At 42.4% G+C, this 20,520-nt stretch overlaps 1 protein-coding gene across 8 annotated transcripts in view; it reads right to left on the bottom strand.

Moving 5' to 3' along the window:
- Window positions 1-20,520, bottom strand: part of MAPKAP1 (MAPK associated protein 1) — a 245,090-nt gene that overhangs the window by 73,541 nt on the left and 151,029 nt on the right. Inside the window, exon 9 of one of the 8 annotated variants that reach the window (XM_030294471.1) lies at window positions 2,526-2,684. The exons of the other annotated variants lie outside the window; for them this stretch is intronic. Within the exon in view, the coding sequence (XP_030150331.1) occupies window positions 2,526-2,684 (159 nt within the window). The remainder of the gene's footprint in view (window positions 1-2,525; window positions 2,685-20,520) is intronic. 8 annotated transcript variants of the gene reach the window in all.

Consider the following 20,520-nt stretch of genomic DNA (forward strand, 5'->3'; position numbering starts at 1 on the left):
CTAAGTTAAATGATTTACAGAGTTACTGCCTCAATCCACAGTTCTGAAAGTATGATTTCTTTAGGGTTTAACTATACCCATTTCTAGTCTTGTTACAACTTTTTTATTGCGATAGAAAACATTTACTGGAAATATGTTACTGCTATTACCAGGTCATAAAATAAAAAGAAAAATAGTTTATGTATTGCCATCATTTCCAATCATCAATCAGAAAGTGCCAAGAGGAGGAAAGGAAAGGGCGTACAGCCGAGATTTCCTTCTTTGTGTAGGAGAAAATGCAGGAGCATCATAATTCTTTAGAACAAATTTCTTCTTGAACACCCAGCCTCACAGATGGGCTCCCGGGAGGAGTAGGGAGGCACACCTTTTGGCATCTCCCCTCCTCTCTGCAGCCCTGCCTGAATCCCTGTCAGAATCGAGGGCTCTTTCATTGCAACTTCCTTGGGGCCTTGCTTCTCCGGGTGTATGGAGCATGCCGGATTAGAAGCATTTCTGCCTATTTGTCATTGTTTACCCCCCCACTCCTGCAAATCTTTGAAGATGAGGGTGAAGGGGCTTTTTAATAAAACCAACTCTATTCCCAAGAGCTCCAGCACAGCAACAGGCTCTCTGGTGGTGCTCAATAATCTTTGTTCAATAGAATGACTTCAACAAGGTGGCGTTTAAAATTGAACAACCTTGACTCTTGACCCAACAAAGGAATCTATCCTGAGGAGCATTACTCCAAGTACACAATGATATATGTTCAAAGATGTTCACTGCAGCACTGTTGTAAAATCAAAAATTGCACACAGCCTAAATATTCTCCAGCAGGAAATGATTAAATAAATTACAGTATATCTGTACACTGGGATGTTATGTACCTGAGGAAAAAAATAAACTAAGTTAATAAGACACGGGAAGATTTCCATGATACATTATTAAATTAAAAAAGACAGAGAATGTACAGAGTATGCACCATATTAATAAAATAAAACTCTAGCTATTATGTAAGTGCATTTATATGTGTGTGTGAAGCGTTGTTGAAAATACACACCCACACACAATCTGGAAAGATATCAGCCAGATTGTTCTCACAGTTACTCAGTTAACCAGAATCACCTTTGTGTGTAGGATGGGGTGGTAGCAAAGACAAAGGCTTTTGCTTTTTTACTTTATGGATTTCTATCTTGTTTGGATTTTTGACATGCATTGGTATCACTTCTGTCATTAAAAATCCAATTAAAAAAATGAGGTTAAATAATTTTAGAGGTGATTCCAGCTAGGATCGCTATGGACTCTGGCCTCTGGAGCCTCCTCTCATCATCTCTGGCTCCTCACAGATTATGGGGGCTCAGGGGCTACTGGAGAGACATGTAAGCAGCTGGGGGGCCAGGAACTAAAATGGCACAGAGCATTTTCATGGGTTCCCATGGTCCAGAGTCAGGCCACAGGGGGGACCACAGAGCTATCTAGAGCTGCCCAAAGGAGCTGGGCAGGAAAGGTGAAAATCACTGGAATACCTGAGGCCAGGCTGTTCACAAAGAGAGGCCATGACTGCAGACCAAGGGTCAGACTGCCCATGTGCTTCTCTTATCACCACAGGCTAGACAACTATGCCTGCCCTGTCTGCCTCCTGGATTCTAGATGGGCTGTGGAAAGCAACGGGCGACTCCCTACTGTTACCGTCTGGCCTATTCAGCCTCCTTCTGGGATTGTCCTGATGCCTCCACTCAGGCTTTGAGACAAGAGACGGTGTGATAGGGGTCTATCCCTGCACCTTGGGAGGACAGGAAGAAGATGTGGATTTGATCCCTGCCCTATACTCAGTAGTTTGAGTGTGTGTGTGTTCTAGGGAGTGCCCTGCAGTGCCCGCTGACCTCCTTATCAGCCAGACTGCTTGGGTTCGAATTCCCAGTCCCACCACTTACTAGCTATGTGACCCTGGGCAAGTTACTTAAACTGTCTATGCCTTGCTTTCCCACCTGTAAAAGAGGAATAATAACAGTATCTCCCGCTTAGAGTTGTTCCAAGGACTCCATAGATCACAAGTCTGGGTTTCTGCTTCTGCTTTCCAGACTTCACTGGGCGGGGAGTGGGGTATGATTCTTCAGCAGAGGCTGGAACCTCTAAAGGTCTGCCACACTGATGGCAGATCTGATCGCCTCTCAACTCCCACCTAATGACACAATAATCCAGAAATATCCCCCAAACCATGCAGTTTCAAGCCCCTGTGCTCTGCTCATCATAGTCCCTCTGTCTGAAGTCATCTTCCTGTTTCTTCATGTCTCTGGTGCTCGCTCCCTCCTACTCAACAAGTCCAAACTGCCCAAGTGCCACTGCCTCTGGACTGCTCTGTGCGACCCAGCTAAACAGATCTCTGGCTGGACCTGGCTCTTGTGCTAAATGTATGCAAACTGAGGTTGGAGTGCACATTTCAGTATCTCTGCATTCCTGGGACAGTCACAGCAAAAGGTGTATTTCAGTGTATATTTCGGTGACTAAGTGGGAACACAGCTTGCTTGGCTACCTCCTTGACTACCTACCTCCTCCTCCAAAGCAGACTGGGAGGTCCACCTCCAACTGACTCCATGTGTCCCCACTGCTTCGATAATCACAAGACAGCTCCATCTCTGGGTTGGGGTTGGTTGGGTTTCCTGGGGATGGGCGGGGCTGGTGTAGATCGGTGCTGTTTTGGGCACTGGCTGGAGAATGGAAGACCACCACTGTCAGGGGCCAATCCTGCCTCCCCATCAGCTCAGTTCCCTCAGCCAGGCCTCTCTTCTCTCCCCACAGCAACCTGCCCCACTGAGCTTCCTGCCAGTGATCTCTGAACTACAACACACAGGCCTGGGAATCCACTCAACGTCAGAACAAGAAGAGGTAAGGCATGGACAAGCCAAAACTTGGAGAAGGCTGGAAGCCACTGGACAGGAGCCTCTTCCACACCACCCCAGGCAGAGAGAGTGCTGAAGGGGCAGAGGAATGCTCACAGTCCCTATCCTGTTCCTATCCAGCTGGCATGAATGCACTTCCCTTTGGAGAAAGGAGGCCTGATATTACTTTTAAAAGAGAAACATTTTTTCCCTTCCTTTAAATCCAGATATCACTTGTTAGAGAGGATGGAAACCTTTAACACTGTCCCTTAGCATCCAATTTTTCAATCTAATCTGTTTCTCTTAACTTGAGTCACTGTGACATTACCAAATTTTACGTACAGTTATCTGCTACTCTGTAAAGAAATACAGATGGTTTTTGTGGAAATAAACAGTCATTTATTTTAAACAATTGTAAAATAGTTTATGGAAACCAGTGGGGTAATGCATTCAAATAAATGCCAAAACTGGTTGATGGGGAGCCAGGGTGCTAAATCACACTGCTGAGGAATTCAGCTGTGGGGAGCAGATAGTAAATCCAGAGTGACAGAATTTCCCGTGATGGCAAAGGTTTCTGACATCCAGTCCAGTACTCAAAAACCACAGCAGTTCAAACCCATTTTCCTTAACACAGCCTTGACAGCCAGCAAAATTAGTGAATTTAGTCACAAACACCTAAGGACAAAAACAACAGAAACAACCAGAAGGAGACTTTGTCTGTAGCCTTTTCTGAGCTATATAAAAGTGGTGACTCCAGCCCAAGTCAATGGAGAGAGGGCTTAGGGCCAACTGTTTTCAATCATCAGACTTTGTTACGATCCAGTGTAATCTGAAGACTTCTATTCAAATCTGCTTATGGCAGAGACTGGCTCGGGTAAACCACGTCCTCTCTGAACCTCAGTCTCCTCCCCTGAAAATGGAGATAATAGTTGTATATACTAGACAGGCTACTGAACAGATTCCAGGTACCAGGAATGACAGCATTTTATAAACAGCTGGGGGCCAGTGACCCTGGTGGAAGGGGTTCTAACCCTGGGCGGGACAAAAGGCTGCAGGGCCTCTTAGGGACATCCACCAACTCTCCAAGGAAGTACTGCTGACAATAAGTGACTCAGGACTGTCTTTGCAGGAATGAAGAGAACTCCAAGCACCTATTTGATTCTAATTGTATAGGATAATCAACTACAAACTCATGAACCTTCTCTACTCAAACCAGCTCTTTTTCCTTGTAACTGGGTTTCCAATGATGACACCACAAGTCTCCAATGGATTATCTCAGTTGTTCATCAAACATTTACTGAACCCACCGTGTGCCAAGTCCCAGGCTATGCACTACAGATGCAGAGATCATGAAGGTTGATTCTGCCCTCTAAGGATTCAGAGTCGTGAATGAGGAGGCACTCGCAAGTCTGGAATACTTCTTACCCAGCCTTCCTCCTTGTTGACGTGAAGTCAACTCCCAAGTTCCACAGACTCTACCCACTTAACACATCTCCTCTGCACTGCTTATCGTCCAGCCCTCAGTAATGGTTTCCCAACTCATCTCCTGGCCTCCAGCTATCCATTCTTCCTCCAATTGTCAGAGGGGGATCTCTGGAGTCCAACTCTTAAGGCTATCACTTTTATGCTTAAAATCCTTTCACAACTTCCTTACCCTACTCTCCAGACCTTCTATTCATCCTAATTTCTTGCCCATCTATGTCCTCTATGAGCCAGCAGAACTGGTCTCCTTCCTGTTCAGTGCATAGTATCATGGCTCCCTTCATCCACACCGCCTGCTAGCAGTCTGTCAAACCACATCCCTTTTATGGTCATTCCCTAAGTCTTATCTGGCCTCCACAACTCTTTGCATATGCTTTTCTCTGACTGACTCCTATAACAACATCAGGCCCTGACAAGACTCCCAGAATGGCCCGCTTTCTTTTCCCACAATAGGGAAAACTGCATCACCTAACATTCCTCTCGCTGCAGGCTCGGCTCTAAGGCAAGAGGATTTCTGCACTTTGAGGCCAACCCAAACAAGATTTCCTTTCTTGAAATCTGATCTTGACCTTAACGTCTCATTCAGGTAACTGCCCTTGCCCCCAGCCCAGTCCTGCCCAGAACCCTGCCCTGGGTCTAGTACCCTGCTAGGTCCTCAGTGTGCCTCTCAGGAAACTGGGCCTGTTCTTGATGTCGCCTACTGCCTGGATCTCTTTGTATACAAGTCACACATTTAATTTATCTGAATTCACCTGTACTTGTTTGGCAAAAAACGAGGAAAAAGAGAGAGTGAGGAATGACCAAGAGAACAATTTAAATAGTTTGGAGAATCCCACTTACCATGTCTTCCTGGTGATTCAATAAACCACAAGAAGGTGAATGGGAGGTGGGAGCCTTAGTCATCGCTGCAACTACAGAGCTTGGTAAACGTCTGATGAATGACTTACTGAATTAATTGGGTGGATGCCGGTGTCTGTTGCGTAGCTCCTCTTATAGTGTGAGCGTCTTTCTGTGCCAAGTTTGATTTTAGCATTTAAAGATATGTATTTTTAGTTTTCATTGGTTCTCATGCTAGAAAAACAAAAGCTCGCTGCGTTGGAGTTAATGAGAAAACCTACAGTGTGCTGGCCTCTCACAGGCATTTTTAAAGGGATTTTTTTTTCCAGAGGTAATCTTGACAACAGGAGTTTTGCTCACCTGTTGCCTTTGTGACCTGACCCTGCACAGGACACGGCTCTTTGTGATGCCGAGCATCATCTGTTTCCCTGGTCCTTGCTGCCACGACCTGCCGTTCCCCCTCATTCCTTGTGGTCCTCAGGGATCAACTGCCCATCTGCCCTGCTCCCTGCTTTGGGGGATCAGACCCTTCAGATGTCATCTCCGCCTGCTAACTCGGCTCCCCTCTGCCTGCCCATCTTCCTTCTAACCACCACTGTCCCAGTTAGCATTGCATTTCAGGACTCAGTAAGCACTTTTCTTATTGCCAGTACCCCGTCTGGCCCCATAATAGCCATTTGGGCTCTTGCTTACTTTCCACTGGACTGGTAGGACCTTAATGGCACGGTTCAAATCCCAGCTCCACTAAGCTTTAAGACCTTGGGAAATTACCTAAGTGCTCTAAGCATTGTTTCTTTATCTCTAAGTTGGGGATGATGATCATTTCTAAAGCATGAAGTTGTTATATGGGTTAAATGAGATAATAACACATGTAAAGCACTTAGTCTGGCACATGGTAAGTGCTCAATAAATGGCAACTTCTTAATACTATATCAACACAATTTTACACATTTCACCATGTTCAACTATGAATCTATCAAGCCAGTAAGAAGCTGAATTATAGATCCTGTTTTACTTTAAACCAGCTGTGACTTATAACCTAAGATGCTAAAGTATGCTTCTCCTTGTGCTAAACACACAAAACAAAAAGGTAAAAGCAATGGAAAGAAATGGCAGCAGAGGAGGTAGAGGAGTCGTGGCTGCCAGCCATCTTCCTTCCTGGGAGCTTTCCTTCTTGTTACATCTATTATCTGGGAGCTGGGCTGCCCTGCTGGCTTTCCATTTGCCTTGCTAATAACAGTAAATCCAGCAGCTTCCACTGCAGCTCCTGTCTCCTTCAGCTGACTCCGAGGCCAATCAGCATTTCCTCTCTCCTAATGTCAGATGTTCCCTGGGAAGTCCTGCTGAAGAGGAAATTTATGACAAAAGTTTCTCCAGCTTTTAACCCTTCTGCATATCCAGCCCCAGATGCAGAGTGCTCCAGAGGAATGCCAGGTCACTCTTACATGTGCATACCTATGTTCTCACTGATGCTTTGCTGCTCTGACAAGGGGCCTCAGACCCCTGGAAAAGCTCAAATGAGCAGCTGGGCAGACAGATGCACACATTCTGGGCCGTACGTAATGTGGACTAAATCTGAGCTGGGTCCCTTCGCGGCTAGGGTCTCTGTTGAATCATGACTCAAAGCAGTCACACTCATAAAAAAGAAAGTGTTAGATCACAAAACGGTGAGTATGACTGGGTCTCATAACAATGAAATTGAAGGGAGGGGGCAGGACTACCATTTAGTGAGTAATAAAATGGTAATAGCTAAGTGTTTGCTGTTTCACCTGGATTTCTATTTAATTCTCACAACAATGCCATAAAGAAGATAATATTATTCTCATTTATAGATGAGGAAAATGAAGTTCAAACAGGTAAAGAAACTCATCAAAGAGCTAGAAAGAGTGTAACAGGAACAAGAGCAGAGCCGGGGAGATGGTTCTTCAACTCAGGGACTAAGCTCTCCCACAGTTACAACTACCAGCCAGTAGTCTGTGATCTAGTTGTGGTTTTATTTTACTGACGAGCAAAACAAAGCAAGCGACTCAGAGAGGGCGAATGACCGGACCAAGGTCACCTAGCTGGTAGTGGCAGGGCCAGCTTTAAGCCAACAGAGGGAGTACGGTCTTCTGATCCACAACAGCAGCCCCTGAAATAAACCCTCCAAGGGCTGCAGAAGATGAGCAGCACAGATTCAGGCTTTCCGGAGACAAGGGGGTGGCGCTCCACATCTCTCCAGCCAGAGAGAGAACAATGGCTGTCCACCGAGGTGCAGGTTCTCTGGCAAGGGCAGCAGTGGTGCGGCAGCCACCGCCAGGCCCTTACGGACCTTATGTTCTTGGCACAGAGGGGTCTCATCAGAGGGTTTTTATGTTAACTAAACTTGAGTCTTTGGAGATGGCTACATTCTAGCTCGAGAGGTTTTTCTGTGACCTCCTCTCCACCTTTCCACAGAAGTTAGATGATATACTTAACCAGATTAGTAGATTCAGTAAACGAACTTTTGTCCCAATTTGGAAAAAAGAAAAAAAAAAAAAAAGAATGTCAAAATGTACATGTGACAGCTGTTTGGAACTCTAATGTTATGGAAAAGCAGCTGTTTTCATTTATATTTGAGATATTAGTCATTCTTAGAATGGGACAGGAGTACTCAGCTAATAGCCTGTGCTTTAACCTACGGAAAATACAGGTCACAGAGACAAGATGTTGGCAGAATCACAATATAATGGTTATACTCATATAACATTTTGGTTTTGAAAGGTTTGGAGATGTTTGTAATGGGAAGCAACTATTTAATAACAGTGTTCTCACAGAAAACTGACATCCAACACAATAAAATGGATTGTGGCTTTTAAGAGAAAGGAAGTTACCAAATGAAGCAAGTCCATGTAAGCAAGGGAAAGAAAGAAATCTTTCTCAGCTCTAGATTTTGAAAATAAGCAGTCTTCTTTTTATAAATTAAAAAAAATTTTTACTTTTACCGAAGGAACACGCAGAGTTGACCTTTGACCAACGCCAGGGTTAGGGGCGCTAATCCCCACACAGCCGAAAATCTACGTATAACTTTTTGACTCTCCAAAAACTTTACTAATAGCCTACCGTTCACTGGAAGCCTTACCAATAACATAAACAGTCGATTAACACATATTTTGTATGGTGTATGTATCTCATACTGTATTCTTACAATTAGCAAGCTAAAGAAGATGCTAATAATAAGGAAAATACATTTACAGTACGGTACAATAAAAAAATCCACACGAGTGGATCCATGCACTTCAAACCCATGTTGGTTAAGGATCACCGGTACATACAGTTTTAAAAGTAAATCATACCACAGTCCTATAATGAAAAAGTTGATTCCCTGCACATCCCTGAATCCCTTCTTACAGGAAATGACCTTAAAAAGTTTTTGCTATTTCTCCTTGTATTCATCTTCCTATTTTTTATTAGCATTCTTGCTCAGCTGTTTTAAAAATGATCATAAGTATCAGACAGTATGTATTAACTTCTGCTACGGAAGATGAGGAATTAGCGCGTGCTCCATCTTTCACGCATCCACACCCTGCTTTTGGAAAGTGAATTTGCTTTAATTTTCTTTTTCTGTAGTACAGTGTATGCAATAGCTTCTTCCTGTTGGGCACCCTTACTTGATTATCAATGCTTAAAATGTCTGTTTTTGCGATATTCCACTGGCTCCCCAAGGACTCATTAGAGATTCATGTCATTAAGGGAACCTGGGAGGCAACACTAATTTCAACTGATGTGCATTGCGTCTCATTTCTAAGACATTTACATTTTCATTCGATGATTTAATTCTTGGAGGAAGTTTGATCTCCAATAATCAAAGTGCAATGAATCTATTCTTGACTAGAAAGTGGGTGGCCCTGGGCCTGGGCCGGCAGGGAGTGAAGCAGCTGTGGGCTGCAGATCGGCTTTCACTGCTTCTCCTTAGCTCGTTCCACAAAACATGCTGGTCACCAACTCCAGGCCAGCTACAGTGGTGGCAAACACAAAGGAACCTGTTCTCCACAAAGCACTCTCATTTCACTCAAATGAAAGCTCGATCGCCCCATTCCAAAGGAAAATGGAGGGTTCTCGTCCCTTTACTTGGTAAGGTACTCACCAACATCTGGCAAGATCAATGTATTAGGAACTCACTGCGGCAGGCCCATGGGTCCTCTGATGCAGAGCTAAGCAGCTGAGGGACGGTGTTCTCTCTAGCAGTTTCCAAAGCTGAGATACAGCCTGTACCTCTTTCTTTACACTGTTGATCTGGACACAGCAAGTCACTGACTGCTCATGAATTGACCCGGCCACTGCTGTCCTGTCCACATCTCCCTAAATCAGGGAGTGGTGTTGGTGGTCAACTAGCAGATGCATGGAAACTTGCTAAAGTGGAAAGACTGAGGTAATGCCTGATCGTGAGGGCAAGGGGGACTCCTTTCAGGATGGGCACTCACAAAACTGGAGACTCAAAGAAGTCCTTTTTGTCAAAAAACGGACAGGCAAAAGCCCGAAACGCGTCTATCAAATGTATCTTGGTTGGTCTGTTTTTATTGACCATCTACCCTACTAAAATGAGAGCTGAGAACAGGCCATCCTTGTTCGCTGCCTAAAATGTAGCAGAGGCTCCATAAATATTTACTGAGTGCTGAGTTTGGATTTGGACACACTGTGTTTGAGAGATCTTCATGACCCTCCGGATTCTTTAGACCTAAGTCATAGTTTGTCTTAATTGTATCTTAATTCACATTGTTCTACTAAATGTAGTGTACAAAAAAAAAAAAAACAAAACAAAAAACAAAAAAGGAAAGCTGGCATTCGTTATGATTTGATATTTCTCTGATCCTGTGACAGCTTTGGGGAAGACTGAGGAGCTCCAATAGACCGGCTTGTATCTTCTGCAGCACCTGGGCTTTAATCACATCTCACTGACTTTCCATTTGAAAAATTGGTTTGATGGCACAGTACAATCTATCCACTTTGCTGACGGTCCCACTGTGATCAGTAGCAGGGTAATGAGAAGTAGGTGCTGATACGTCCTCTCCCCGGACCTGCCTCACAGTGCCACTCCGATGCCGTTTCCTGATTTTAAGTCCTCTTTGTCTCTGGGTACTGTCATTGTAAGGCAGAAAAAGAAATGCCCTGATTGATGAGCAATTTTTCTTCTTCTTTTTTTCTTAATGCACTTAAAAGTCTTATAGAAAGTACCGGTATTTGTAATATACTCAAAAAGGAAAAACTCATTGTGGAAAGGTGTCATTGCAATTGGTAAAACTGCCTTTTAAACTGCTTATGGGGGAAGACCAGCTCTAGTGTCAGGCCTCTAAAAGCAGTGAGATAGAAGCTGGGGGTGTCAGGTCTCTGGGCTGGTCTGAAAGCGGTCTTCTGTGGGGACGTAGCCCATATAAAGCGATGATTTTTCACTGCAAGTGGCTCAACTCAACCTTGGCAGACGAAGAGTTCTCCTTACGGCTACTAACAGGATAAATACATGAATGGCCTGCCTAAAGAAAGGGACCTTCTGTTTCCTCTGGGGGAGACAAAGACTCTTAACTGAGGCTGTAAGGGGCAGACACAACACTCTAGACCTCTATGTAACTTCTAGAATCATTCCTCAAAAATCATTCTGGTGTTTCATTATATTTCCTCTTTTAAATGTTTTCTTGGAAGAAGCAACAGGCTCTGTGAACTCTTCGGCTGTTCTTACAAAGGCTTTTTATAATCACCTGTAAACATGTTTGTTACAGGTAACTGTAATTTGTTCCCTTTCTCTCTAGACTCTTTGTTGTAGCAAATTAAATTTGCTGATGTAAGCTACTTGACAAATGAGCCTTGTGACCATTAGGACCCCCTACATGCCTGATCTGGGTTTTCTTGTTAGTCAAAAATCATTACAACTTGCTCTCTGGATCTAGCTTTCTACTTGTTCAAAATACAGGGTGTTTCCAGCAGATCCATATCCAAACACAATTCAAAGTCTGGTTCTATCACTGGTATAAGCTTTCTGTAGACTTCATTCATTGCAAACAAAAGCTGCAGGCAAAGGCCAAGTCATATGGGTAGAAAAGGAAGTAAATCAAAACCTAAAAAGCCAGATTTAATGATGTGCCTGGTGTGGGACATAGGGACAAAGGCAGTTGACATCCAGTGAACACTTGCTATCAACTGTTTTCTATGCAACTAGTCAAAACAGCAGCCCTGCCAGGTAGGTATTATTACCCCGTTGACAGAAAAGATAACCGAGGTGACAAAGGTTTGATGACTTGTCTAACCTTGCACAAGGTTAGACTGGACCGAAGGGCACAGCCAGGGTGGAGACTCGGGCTGCTTTGGGTCCAAAGCTTGTACTCTTTCCACTGAATCACGCTGACACGTCCACATGAAGAAGGTGCACTTGGTCTCTCTAGGGAGAAAAGTGAACCTGCCTCCACTGACGTGTGAACCCTGGGACCTTAGCCAGTGGGAGGAAGTACAGCCTAGCAGTTAGGAATACAAACTTTGGAGGCACCTGGGTGGCTCAATCAGTTGAGCATCTGACTTTGGCTCAGGTCTTGATCTTGATGTTCGTGAGTTTGAGCTCCGCATTGGGCTTGGGGATGTCAGCACCAAAGCTGTCAGCGCAGTCTGCTTCGGATCCTCTGTCCTTCTCACTCTGCCCGTCCCCTGCTTGTGCATTCTCTCTCAAAAAATAAATAAACATTAAAAAGAAAAAAAAGGGAGGTGTGCCTGGGTGGCTCAGTCGGTTGAGTGTGCAACTTCGGCTCAGGTCATGATCTCGCAGTTTGTGAGTTTGAGCCCCACGCTGAGCTTACCACTGTCAGTGCAGAGCCTGCTTCAGATCCTCTGTCCCCTTCTCTTTCTGCCCCTTCCCCACTCATGCTCTTTCTCTCTCAACGATAAACAAACATTAAAAAAAATAACTAAAAAATTTAAAAAAGGAATACAAACTTTGACATCGTATCTTTGGGTTTGAATCCCAGTTCTCCAACTTACTAGCTGTGTGACCCTGGACAAGTCTTACAGATTCTCTGAGCTTTAGTTCCCTCTTTCTCTCTCTCTTTTTAAAAGTTTATTTTGAGAGAGAGAGAGAGAGAGAGAGAGAGAGAGAGAGAGAGAGAGAGAGAGAGAACACGAGCAGGGGAGGGGTAAAGAGAGAGAGGGAGAGAGAGAATCCTAAGCAGGCTCCGCACTGTCAGCACAGAGCTTGACGTGGGGCTCAATCTCACAAACTGTGAGATCATGACCTGAGCCAAGATCAAGAGTTAGACGTTTAACCGAATGAGCCACCCAGGTGCCCCTAGTTTTCTCTTTTATAAAACAAAAATAACAACCAATTCAAATAGTTGTTTTAAGAATTAAATGAGATCATTTAAAAGTGTTTGGCAGACTGCCTGGCCTATTTTTAATATTCAGTAAGTGGTAACAACAATCATATTCACAATTCTATATGCTGCTGAAAACCACAGGCCCATGGAAGAAACTGTGATCTCAAAGATGTCATTTTATATATGAGGTAATTAATGAAAGATAAAATATCCTATAGGAAGTAAAGATCAGTGCTTTCTATGCCACAAAGACATCTATCTGTAACTTCAGAAATTTAATTAATATAAGCAGAATCTAAATTATATACTTTTAATTTTTATGAGCTCTTTCCGAGTTTCTATGAACATTTTTAAACTACAGAAAAATTGATCCTAGATCCTACCATTGGCATTTTACTACATTTGCTTTATCACATATCTACCACCAATGCATCTTTTTTTTTTTTTATGCATTTCAAAGAGCAGACATCAGTACATTCAGTGAGCAGAACCTTAACTGGTGTCCAATATTTGTTTGAGATTCTCTTTGTACTTTTAGGTAAAATTTTCATACAATGATATGCACAGATTTTATGAGTGCCACGTGACAGTTCCAACAAATGCGTACATACACCTGTCCGACACCAGCTCCTGTCAATATACAGCTTACTTTTATTCCAGAAAGTTCTTTCATTTGCATTACATTGTAAGTGGGGAAGTTGTAGTACAGAGGAAAACACTGGGCTTAAAAATCAAGGGGTACAGGTCCAAATCTCACCTATGTCAGTCATGAGCAACCCACACAAGAATGCACACACATATACACAATACACAGCCTGTTTTCTCAACCATAAAAAATAGATAATGCCCATTTCACAAGGTCTTTGTAAGGGTTAAATACAAAAATACAGTAAGTGTTCAGTAGATGTACCAAGGGTACTTTCTCTCCTACTCCCCTCCCAGTTCCCCTGAGTCTGAGGCTGTCGTCTTCAAAAAGAGACAGTAAGGACAAAACCAAAACCCAACCAGGTAATGAGAGATGAGGGAACGAGGCGTCTCTCTGCATAGGCAGTCCTCTCCCAATTTATCCACTCTGACTTCAGCTAATTAAACATCTGTCTCAACGGTCTCCTCAGCAAATTAGTCATCCCCACTTTGTGACACTGATTGTTGGTTGCAGCCTTTTCCCCACTTGCTGCCATTCCCAGAAACTTCTAGGAGTTAACTCACCAGGCACATGGCAAGGAATGATGCAGGGTCCCCATTAACCCCCTACAGTTGCCCTTGGTGCCAGTGCTGTTCATAATGCTGCCAGACGTGTCCTTAGATGTGCTTCCCCAAAATAAACCTGTTAAGGGGTGACAACTTTTTTGTCTACATTTCTGATTTCCAGATTACGATGTATCTTCTAAGTACTATATACACGTACCAGACTTAAATAAACTATTTAACAGAAAATCTGTTTTTTCAAATAGTTCTGTGACAAAGCAGGCAACATAAGGCCCTAAATGAGGTGAACTGGAATCTAGTGAATTACCAGCTAACTTTCTCCAAACACATGAACAAAAGCTTTGCTGGTGAATGAAGGGTCAGAAGGCAAACAAAGTAAAATGGTCTGGACTGGATGTATGCCTTTTCTCTACATACTGGGGTGTGTGTGTGTGTGTGTGTGTGTGTGTGTGTGTGTGTGTGTGTACACCTGCTGGAGCAAGAAAGGGGGTGGTGGGCTGAAGTGTATTTTAAACTAAAGGATACTTCTTAAAAATAGTTTTGTGAAATTAGACTTCTCAATCTTTCTTCTCACTAAAACAACTGCCTTAACTATCTTTTAGAAAGATAAATGGCTAATAAAAACATTTTTAAAATGCTTAACTTTACACTAAAAACCCAGAAATACAAATTCAAATGAGATATTAACTGCTAGCCATCAGTTCAGCAAAAATGAAAGATTGATAACATCAGTGTTAGTAAGGGGGTGGGGAAAGAGGTGGTCTCATAGATTCTCAGAGTGTCAGAGAATGGGTATAAATTTTTTAAAAGGCAATTTGTTTTTCTCAACATTTGAAGTAAGTGAACCTCTGACAAGTAATCCCATGTTTAACATCTACCACAAACATGCAACTAATATTCATACAAAATTGTTCACTGTACGTTTACATGTTAAACTAAAAATTTGGAAATGATCTAAATGTCCAACAACAGAAATCTAAGTTACATAAATTTAGCTAGAAAGCTAAAACTGCAGGGGTCACTCTAATAGAGTGCTTATGACGTGATAGTGAAAAACAAGTGCAAAATCATATAACATTATATGGTATCATTTTTTAAAACTGTTATGTGGATACATTCTTCATGAGTTCATTTAACAAACATTTGTTGAGTTTCTTCTATTTGACACTCTGTTAGATGTTAGGTGTATAGTGATTTAAAAAACCCAAAAACCGGAAAACAGGGTCCTGCCCACATGAAACTTAGAGCCCGTATGTGTATCTGCATGTGAATTGACTAAAAACAAAAAAACCAAAAAAACAAGGTTCATATTAAATAAAGTCAGAGGAAACCCTCACAGACTTTTTACTTCACACACTTCCTAAATGTTTGATTTTCTTCCAACAAGCATTTAATTTTATTAAAAAGAAATCTTTAAAGCCTATCTTTTACCAACACCTAGTTTTCATATGAACACCAGAACCGGAAGCGGCTCCAGGGTATTTCAATTCTCCCCAAAGTGTGCACTCAGCTCAAATGAAAGAAATCAGGCTTTACTAAGGTGTCCCTCCCTCCACTTCCTGAACTGAGCTCCATTCGCTTCTCTCCATGCCTTAAGTCAGGGCTCATCAGCTGTTGGACAGAGTCCTCAAAAGCTTCTCACCAGTGTCTCTGCCTCCTGTTTTATGTCCTCTCACCGATTTTTATCAGGCAGACGGTGTGCTTTCTAAAAGAAATTCTGACTCTATCACTGTCCTCTCAATGGTTCCCCTCTGCCACAGAAAAAAGTTCAAATTCAGCATGGTTTACAAACATGACCTACGCCCAAATGACCAGTTCAACCTCACCACGCCCCACCCTCCTAACTCCTACTCTACTGCTTTATTATACTGAGTTACACTGTGATTTCCCGAAGGCATCAAACTCTCTCACTTCATTCCTTCAGCCTGAATGCTCTTTCCCAGGCCTCTTTATCTGGCCACCATCTTTTCCGCCATCTTCAGCTCTCACCTGGAGGATCTGCTCAGGACAGTTCTCCCTGACTCTCTAAGACTGGACGAGGGCACCCATCCCTCGATGTGTGTACCCAGGCCCCTATACTGATTTCCAATTACCACATGCATGGTATTAAAACTGCCTGCCTGTCTACCCAACTACACAGTAAGCTCCTTGAAAGTAAGGACCACTTCTTGGCTTCAACAATTTCCTAAGTGCCTCCATAATGTCTGCTGCATAATAAGCATAATAAATAAGGTCATAATAAATGAACTCGGCTCTTTGGGTTTCCAGTACATCAGGCCTTGCCTGATCAGATCTGGCCCATGCCTGGCTTCTGCAGCTTATCCTCTGCCCTGTTCTTGCTCCGGTAATTTGGGATATCTATGGTTTGTTACCCTATCTCAAAACATCTCTGCCTGGAATGTCCTTCCTCTTACTTACCCATTTAGCAAAATTATAATTAATCTCCAAAAAAAATGTCAAATCATTTACTCCAGAGCATCTTTTCTCAGCCCCCTGCCTCACCAAGTAGTTTTAAGTACTCCCTAATCTATGCTGCTTTAGTAGCTTATGTACTTCTACTTGAGAATTTACCATATTTTATTGCCCCCTTTTCTGAGTCTGATTTCTCACTGGGTTTCCACCTGATTCTAGCACAGTGCTGGCCCAGAGCAGGCAGCAATGGACATGACTGTTTAAGTCAACAGGGTATGTCAGAGCCACACAGAGCTTGAGAACACTTGCCCCTTCCCACGGCGCCCTGCGTGCCTCTTCCCTCAACCTCTCCCACATCAAAGCACAGCTCAGAGAGTAAGCACAGGGTTATGCATTCAGCTACCACAGTTCTTAATTCTAAGATGTATTTCCCCCCCACTTTTGAACATTTCTAAAATCAGGCTACGGCATAATCAATATGTACATCTAATGTAGTATTTCTTTCTTTTTTTCCCTCAAAAGCTATTATTAAATTAGTGATGCTCTAGAATTAGTCCCTAGTGGCCCAGAGAAAGGTCGTTCCTCTGACTCCAAAATGTGTGTCTCCTGCAGCACCACACAGCCTGTCAGAGGTATATGTCTTTTCTCTTTCATTCGGCTTTTGCTTTAATCTAATCCACGTTGGTGACTGCCCCAGATGGAGTGAATGAATAGATTTTGTGATGGAAAAGGAACTTCTGAAAGATTAGCGACTAGCAGGAAGAGTAAACGCTGGTCAAATGTAGTTTTGGCGAATGATGTATTTCGGGTTTTTCTGATGTGGCGGTTGCAAGAGCTCATAACACCCTTCTAAAATAATTGGGTCTCTCAAGTGGTTCCCAAAGATTTTTGCCGGACATAAATTCTCTAAATTTCCAGGCTTCCTAGATAAAATAGTTGACTGCAATGCCATCTTTAACATGCTCTGCTCTATTCTCAAGAAGATCCATCAGGAGCCTCAGAGCACTCCAGACAAGGGGAGGCTCAGGTGGGAAGAAACAGCAAGATAAACAGGCAGAGAGAAGAGGGAAGGAAGAATATTTAACTTGGAGCTTCTTGCCCGGGGCATTTCTGAGTTATACATTTAAACACCTTAGCAGCCCTAATTTGCGCTATCATATTCCCACTGGGGCACTGGATACCAAGTATCAGGTCTTTATTTCTTATCCGGCCCCCATGCGTGAGTGGCATCAGCATGATTATTTATTATTTCTTGAGAAGGTGCAGTTTTCCACAGAAATTACTGTCTTTTTGACCAAGAACATTTAAACAGTCCTATTTACCTTGACTTCTTTTTTTAAAGAAAAGACAGAGCTATAGCATAAGGAAACCACATGTCTGTATCTCTGGCTTGCAAACTACTTTCACAGAAGAAAGGTTACTGGATTTTCCACCTTTACAATTACACATGAAGTAAGATTCTTTTCAACTCTACAGCTAGAAGATTTTTTATTTTAGTCTTTGGAGAACATTTCAGGTTAGTAGAGTGTTAGAAATCCCTCTTCTTCTAAAACATATGGGCTTCTCTTTTCCATAGGGCAGCTCAGGACAGGTGTATGTTGCTTTAAGAAAGCTAGACATAAAACATTAAAACTGACACCAATACAGACAAACTGTGCAATTACAAAAAGAATTCCTGGCTTTATATCCAGATTCACCACAGGGTTCCTCTAAATGCTGCACTTCCCTAGTGCATTTAGATTTTAGAATCAATGAACATTTCTGTTTACAGAATTTTAAATTTGTTCTCCCATTAGGGTTCTAATAAGCAACATGGTACAATAAAAAGAGTATGGGCTTTGAGGTCAAAAAAGCCTGGGCTCCAATTTAGATTCTGCCATTTACTTACTGTGGAAATTTGGGTAACTTTAACTTCTTTTAGAGGAAGGGGAGGCTCTGAGAGGTAAGTATGTGATTACACACACTGTCCTCACAGTTCCTTAATTCTAACATGCACCCCAACACACACACACACACACACACACACACACACACACACACACACTCGTAACGTCTCATCTGTAAGACAGCCGCAATAAAATCTACCTTCTAGTGCTGTCTGCAGATTAAATGAGATAATACGTGTAAGTACACAAAGGCACTCAATAAATCAGCTCTTACCCCACTGGAACCACATCTTGGGGAAAGACCAACTCCTCTCCTGACAGACAACTTTAGGTTACAGGCTCCAAATGCCCACCCTGGCTTCTCAGATTCTCCGCCTGGTCTGTCTACATTCCTCTTTCACATTGCAACTGTCAATTCTGCATGTCTTTCCAGTTCTTTTCTTTCTTTGTGCTCATATTCTCTGAATGTACCTTCCCCTCTTTGGGCCTTGGAGTATTTCATAGTAGTTAGAAGTTTGGATTTTATTCTGAATGCAACTGAGAGTCACCGAAGGATGTGGAGCAGATATGATCAGATTTATACTTTAGAAGATCTCTCTGGCTGCTGTGTAGACAACAGACTGGAGGTGGCCAAGAGCAGAGGCAGGAAAACCAGAAAAACTGTTTCTCAACAGTCCAGGTGAAGTCATGGTGATCTGAACTTATCCAGTGGAGATGGAAAGGACTGAATACGTTCAGAATATATTCTAGAGGTAAATCCAAGCTGCTAGTGGGTAAGATGTGGGGACTTAACACAAGGCACAATTCAAGGGTCAATTTTACTACATTTCTTTTTTCAACAGTGGGTAGGAGGAAGAGAGGTAAGTAAATTAACTACAAAGTAATCTGAAATGTTCTTTTTATATTAAAATACAGTAAGCCTTTAATAGCCACTGCTTTGAATGACACTGGCCCTCCCCAACTCTTCACAGCCTAAATGTGAAGGTCACAATTTAAATGTCAATTTCTCAGGGCGGAGTTCCCTGACCATCCTATACACTGCATCTTATTCTCTCTCAGCCCCTCCTATTTACCCTCCGTCTAGGATGTAAGGATGTAAGTTCCTCCTCAGCAAGGGCCTTGTGAATCTGTCTCCCACTACCTCCCTGCACCTAGCACAGGCCTGATACCTGAGAACACATGAGGAGTGAAATGTACAACACAGCTACAAATACGTTCTGGATCAAAGTTTACAAAAATTTTATATGAACCTTTAATATAAAACTCGAGAATCCAGTGATGTCATCATTAGCCGTCTTTCTGATCAGAACCCTGCACCCCGTGGTAGCTGTTCTCTCCCCCTCTGCGCTTAGCAGTAATTTAGGAATGATGTGGAGGCGTCCTAGACTAGACCATATCACTAATGACGTTCTGGGTGTCTTGTGAAAACACAGTACATTAGCAAGCAACAAGGTGGTCTGTGACTCTAAACAGAGATGGTAAGAGAGAGTTCACTTGATAAAGCTAACATTTATTTTTCAAACTCTGGGTAACATTTTATGAGGGAAAAACAAAAATGAATGTCACAAGTTTTATTAATAATACCGTAAGAACTTTGCAAAAGGATTTTCAGGCTAATAAAAATTGGTCTTTCGTTTCAAACGGCAAGAATGAATAGGGGTAAGAAAAAGTTAAAATGCTTCTGGTTCAATTTTTCAATAGATGATAAAGAAAAATACTTCCATTTCAAAATGACAACAAATACTGAAACAGAGCCACGCAGAGAACTATTCTGCCTGGAAAATCCCACTTCAAAGGAAACCTTCTTTTATAGATCAAGAGTTAACTATATTTCTGTGTCAATGTAAAATTGAAATTCTATCTGTCTCCATTTCTTAAGTGTCCCTGCCACACCCAACACTGTTTCAGAAGGCTAGTGAAGGTTGGTGGTAATAGAATTTTTAAACAACAACAAAATACTAAGAATCTCGGAAGGTCACGAACTGTGAGGGTGAACCTGACTAAAGGAGAACTTGATGGATTAAGGGCTTTAGTCACTAAAAAAACGGGTAAGTGTATTTTACTAGCTAAATCAAGGGACCTGGCAGGCTACTCTTCATTATGTCAAAAACACACCCACCCAACTGTAAAAATTAGTAAAGAGGTTTCAGCTAATTCTTCTAAAACCCAATTCTCCATTTATAATTTTCTTACACAGTGGGGACCTTCTGCCAGTGCAGGTAGCTTTCAAATGTCAAGTGGGTCAGTAATAAAATGAAAAGCTGCAGAGAAACTTTAAAAGAGACATTTAAAGATGGGTTAAAAAAAAAAAAAAAAAAAGGGCCTTAGCAGAGAACTGACTGGAACACACTGCGAAAAGATTACTATAGTTCAGTACATGAATATTAATAGAAAAACCCTGCAGTGTTCATAAATAGTTATGACGATGAAATAATTACAAATAATGCAAGTCAAAATTCTAGATCAGTTACAAGGGCCTGTAATGATATTCTATCCATACAAAGCAAAAATACTTTAAAACCCTAAGGG

The sequence above is a fragment of the Lynx canadensis genome, chromosome D4 (assembly GCF_007474595.2).
Source record: "Lynx canadensis isolate LIC74 chromosome D4, mLynCan4.pri.v2, whole genome shotgun sequence".
NCBI lineage: Eukaryota > Metazoa > Chordata > Mammalia > Carnivora > Felidae > Lynx > Lynx canadensis.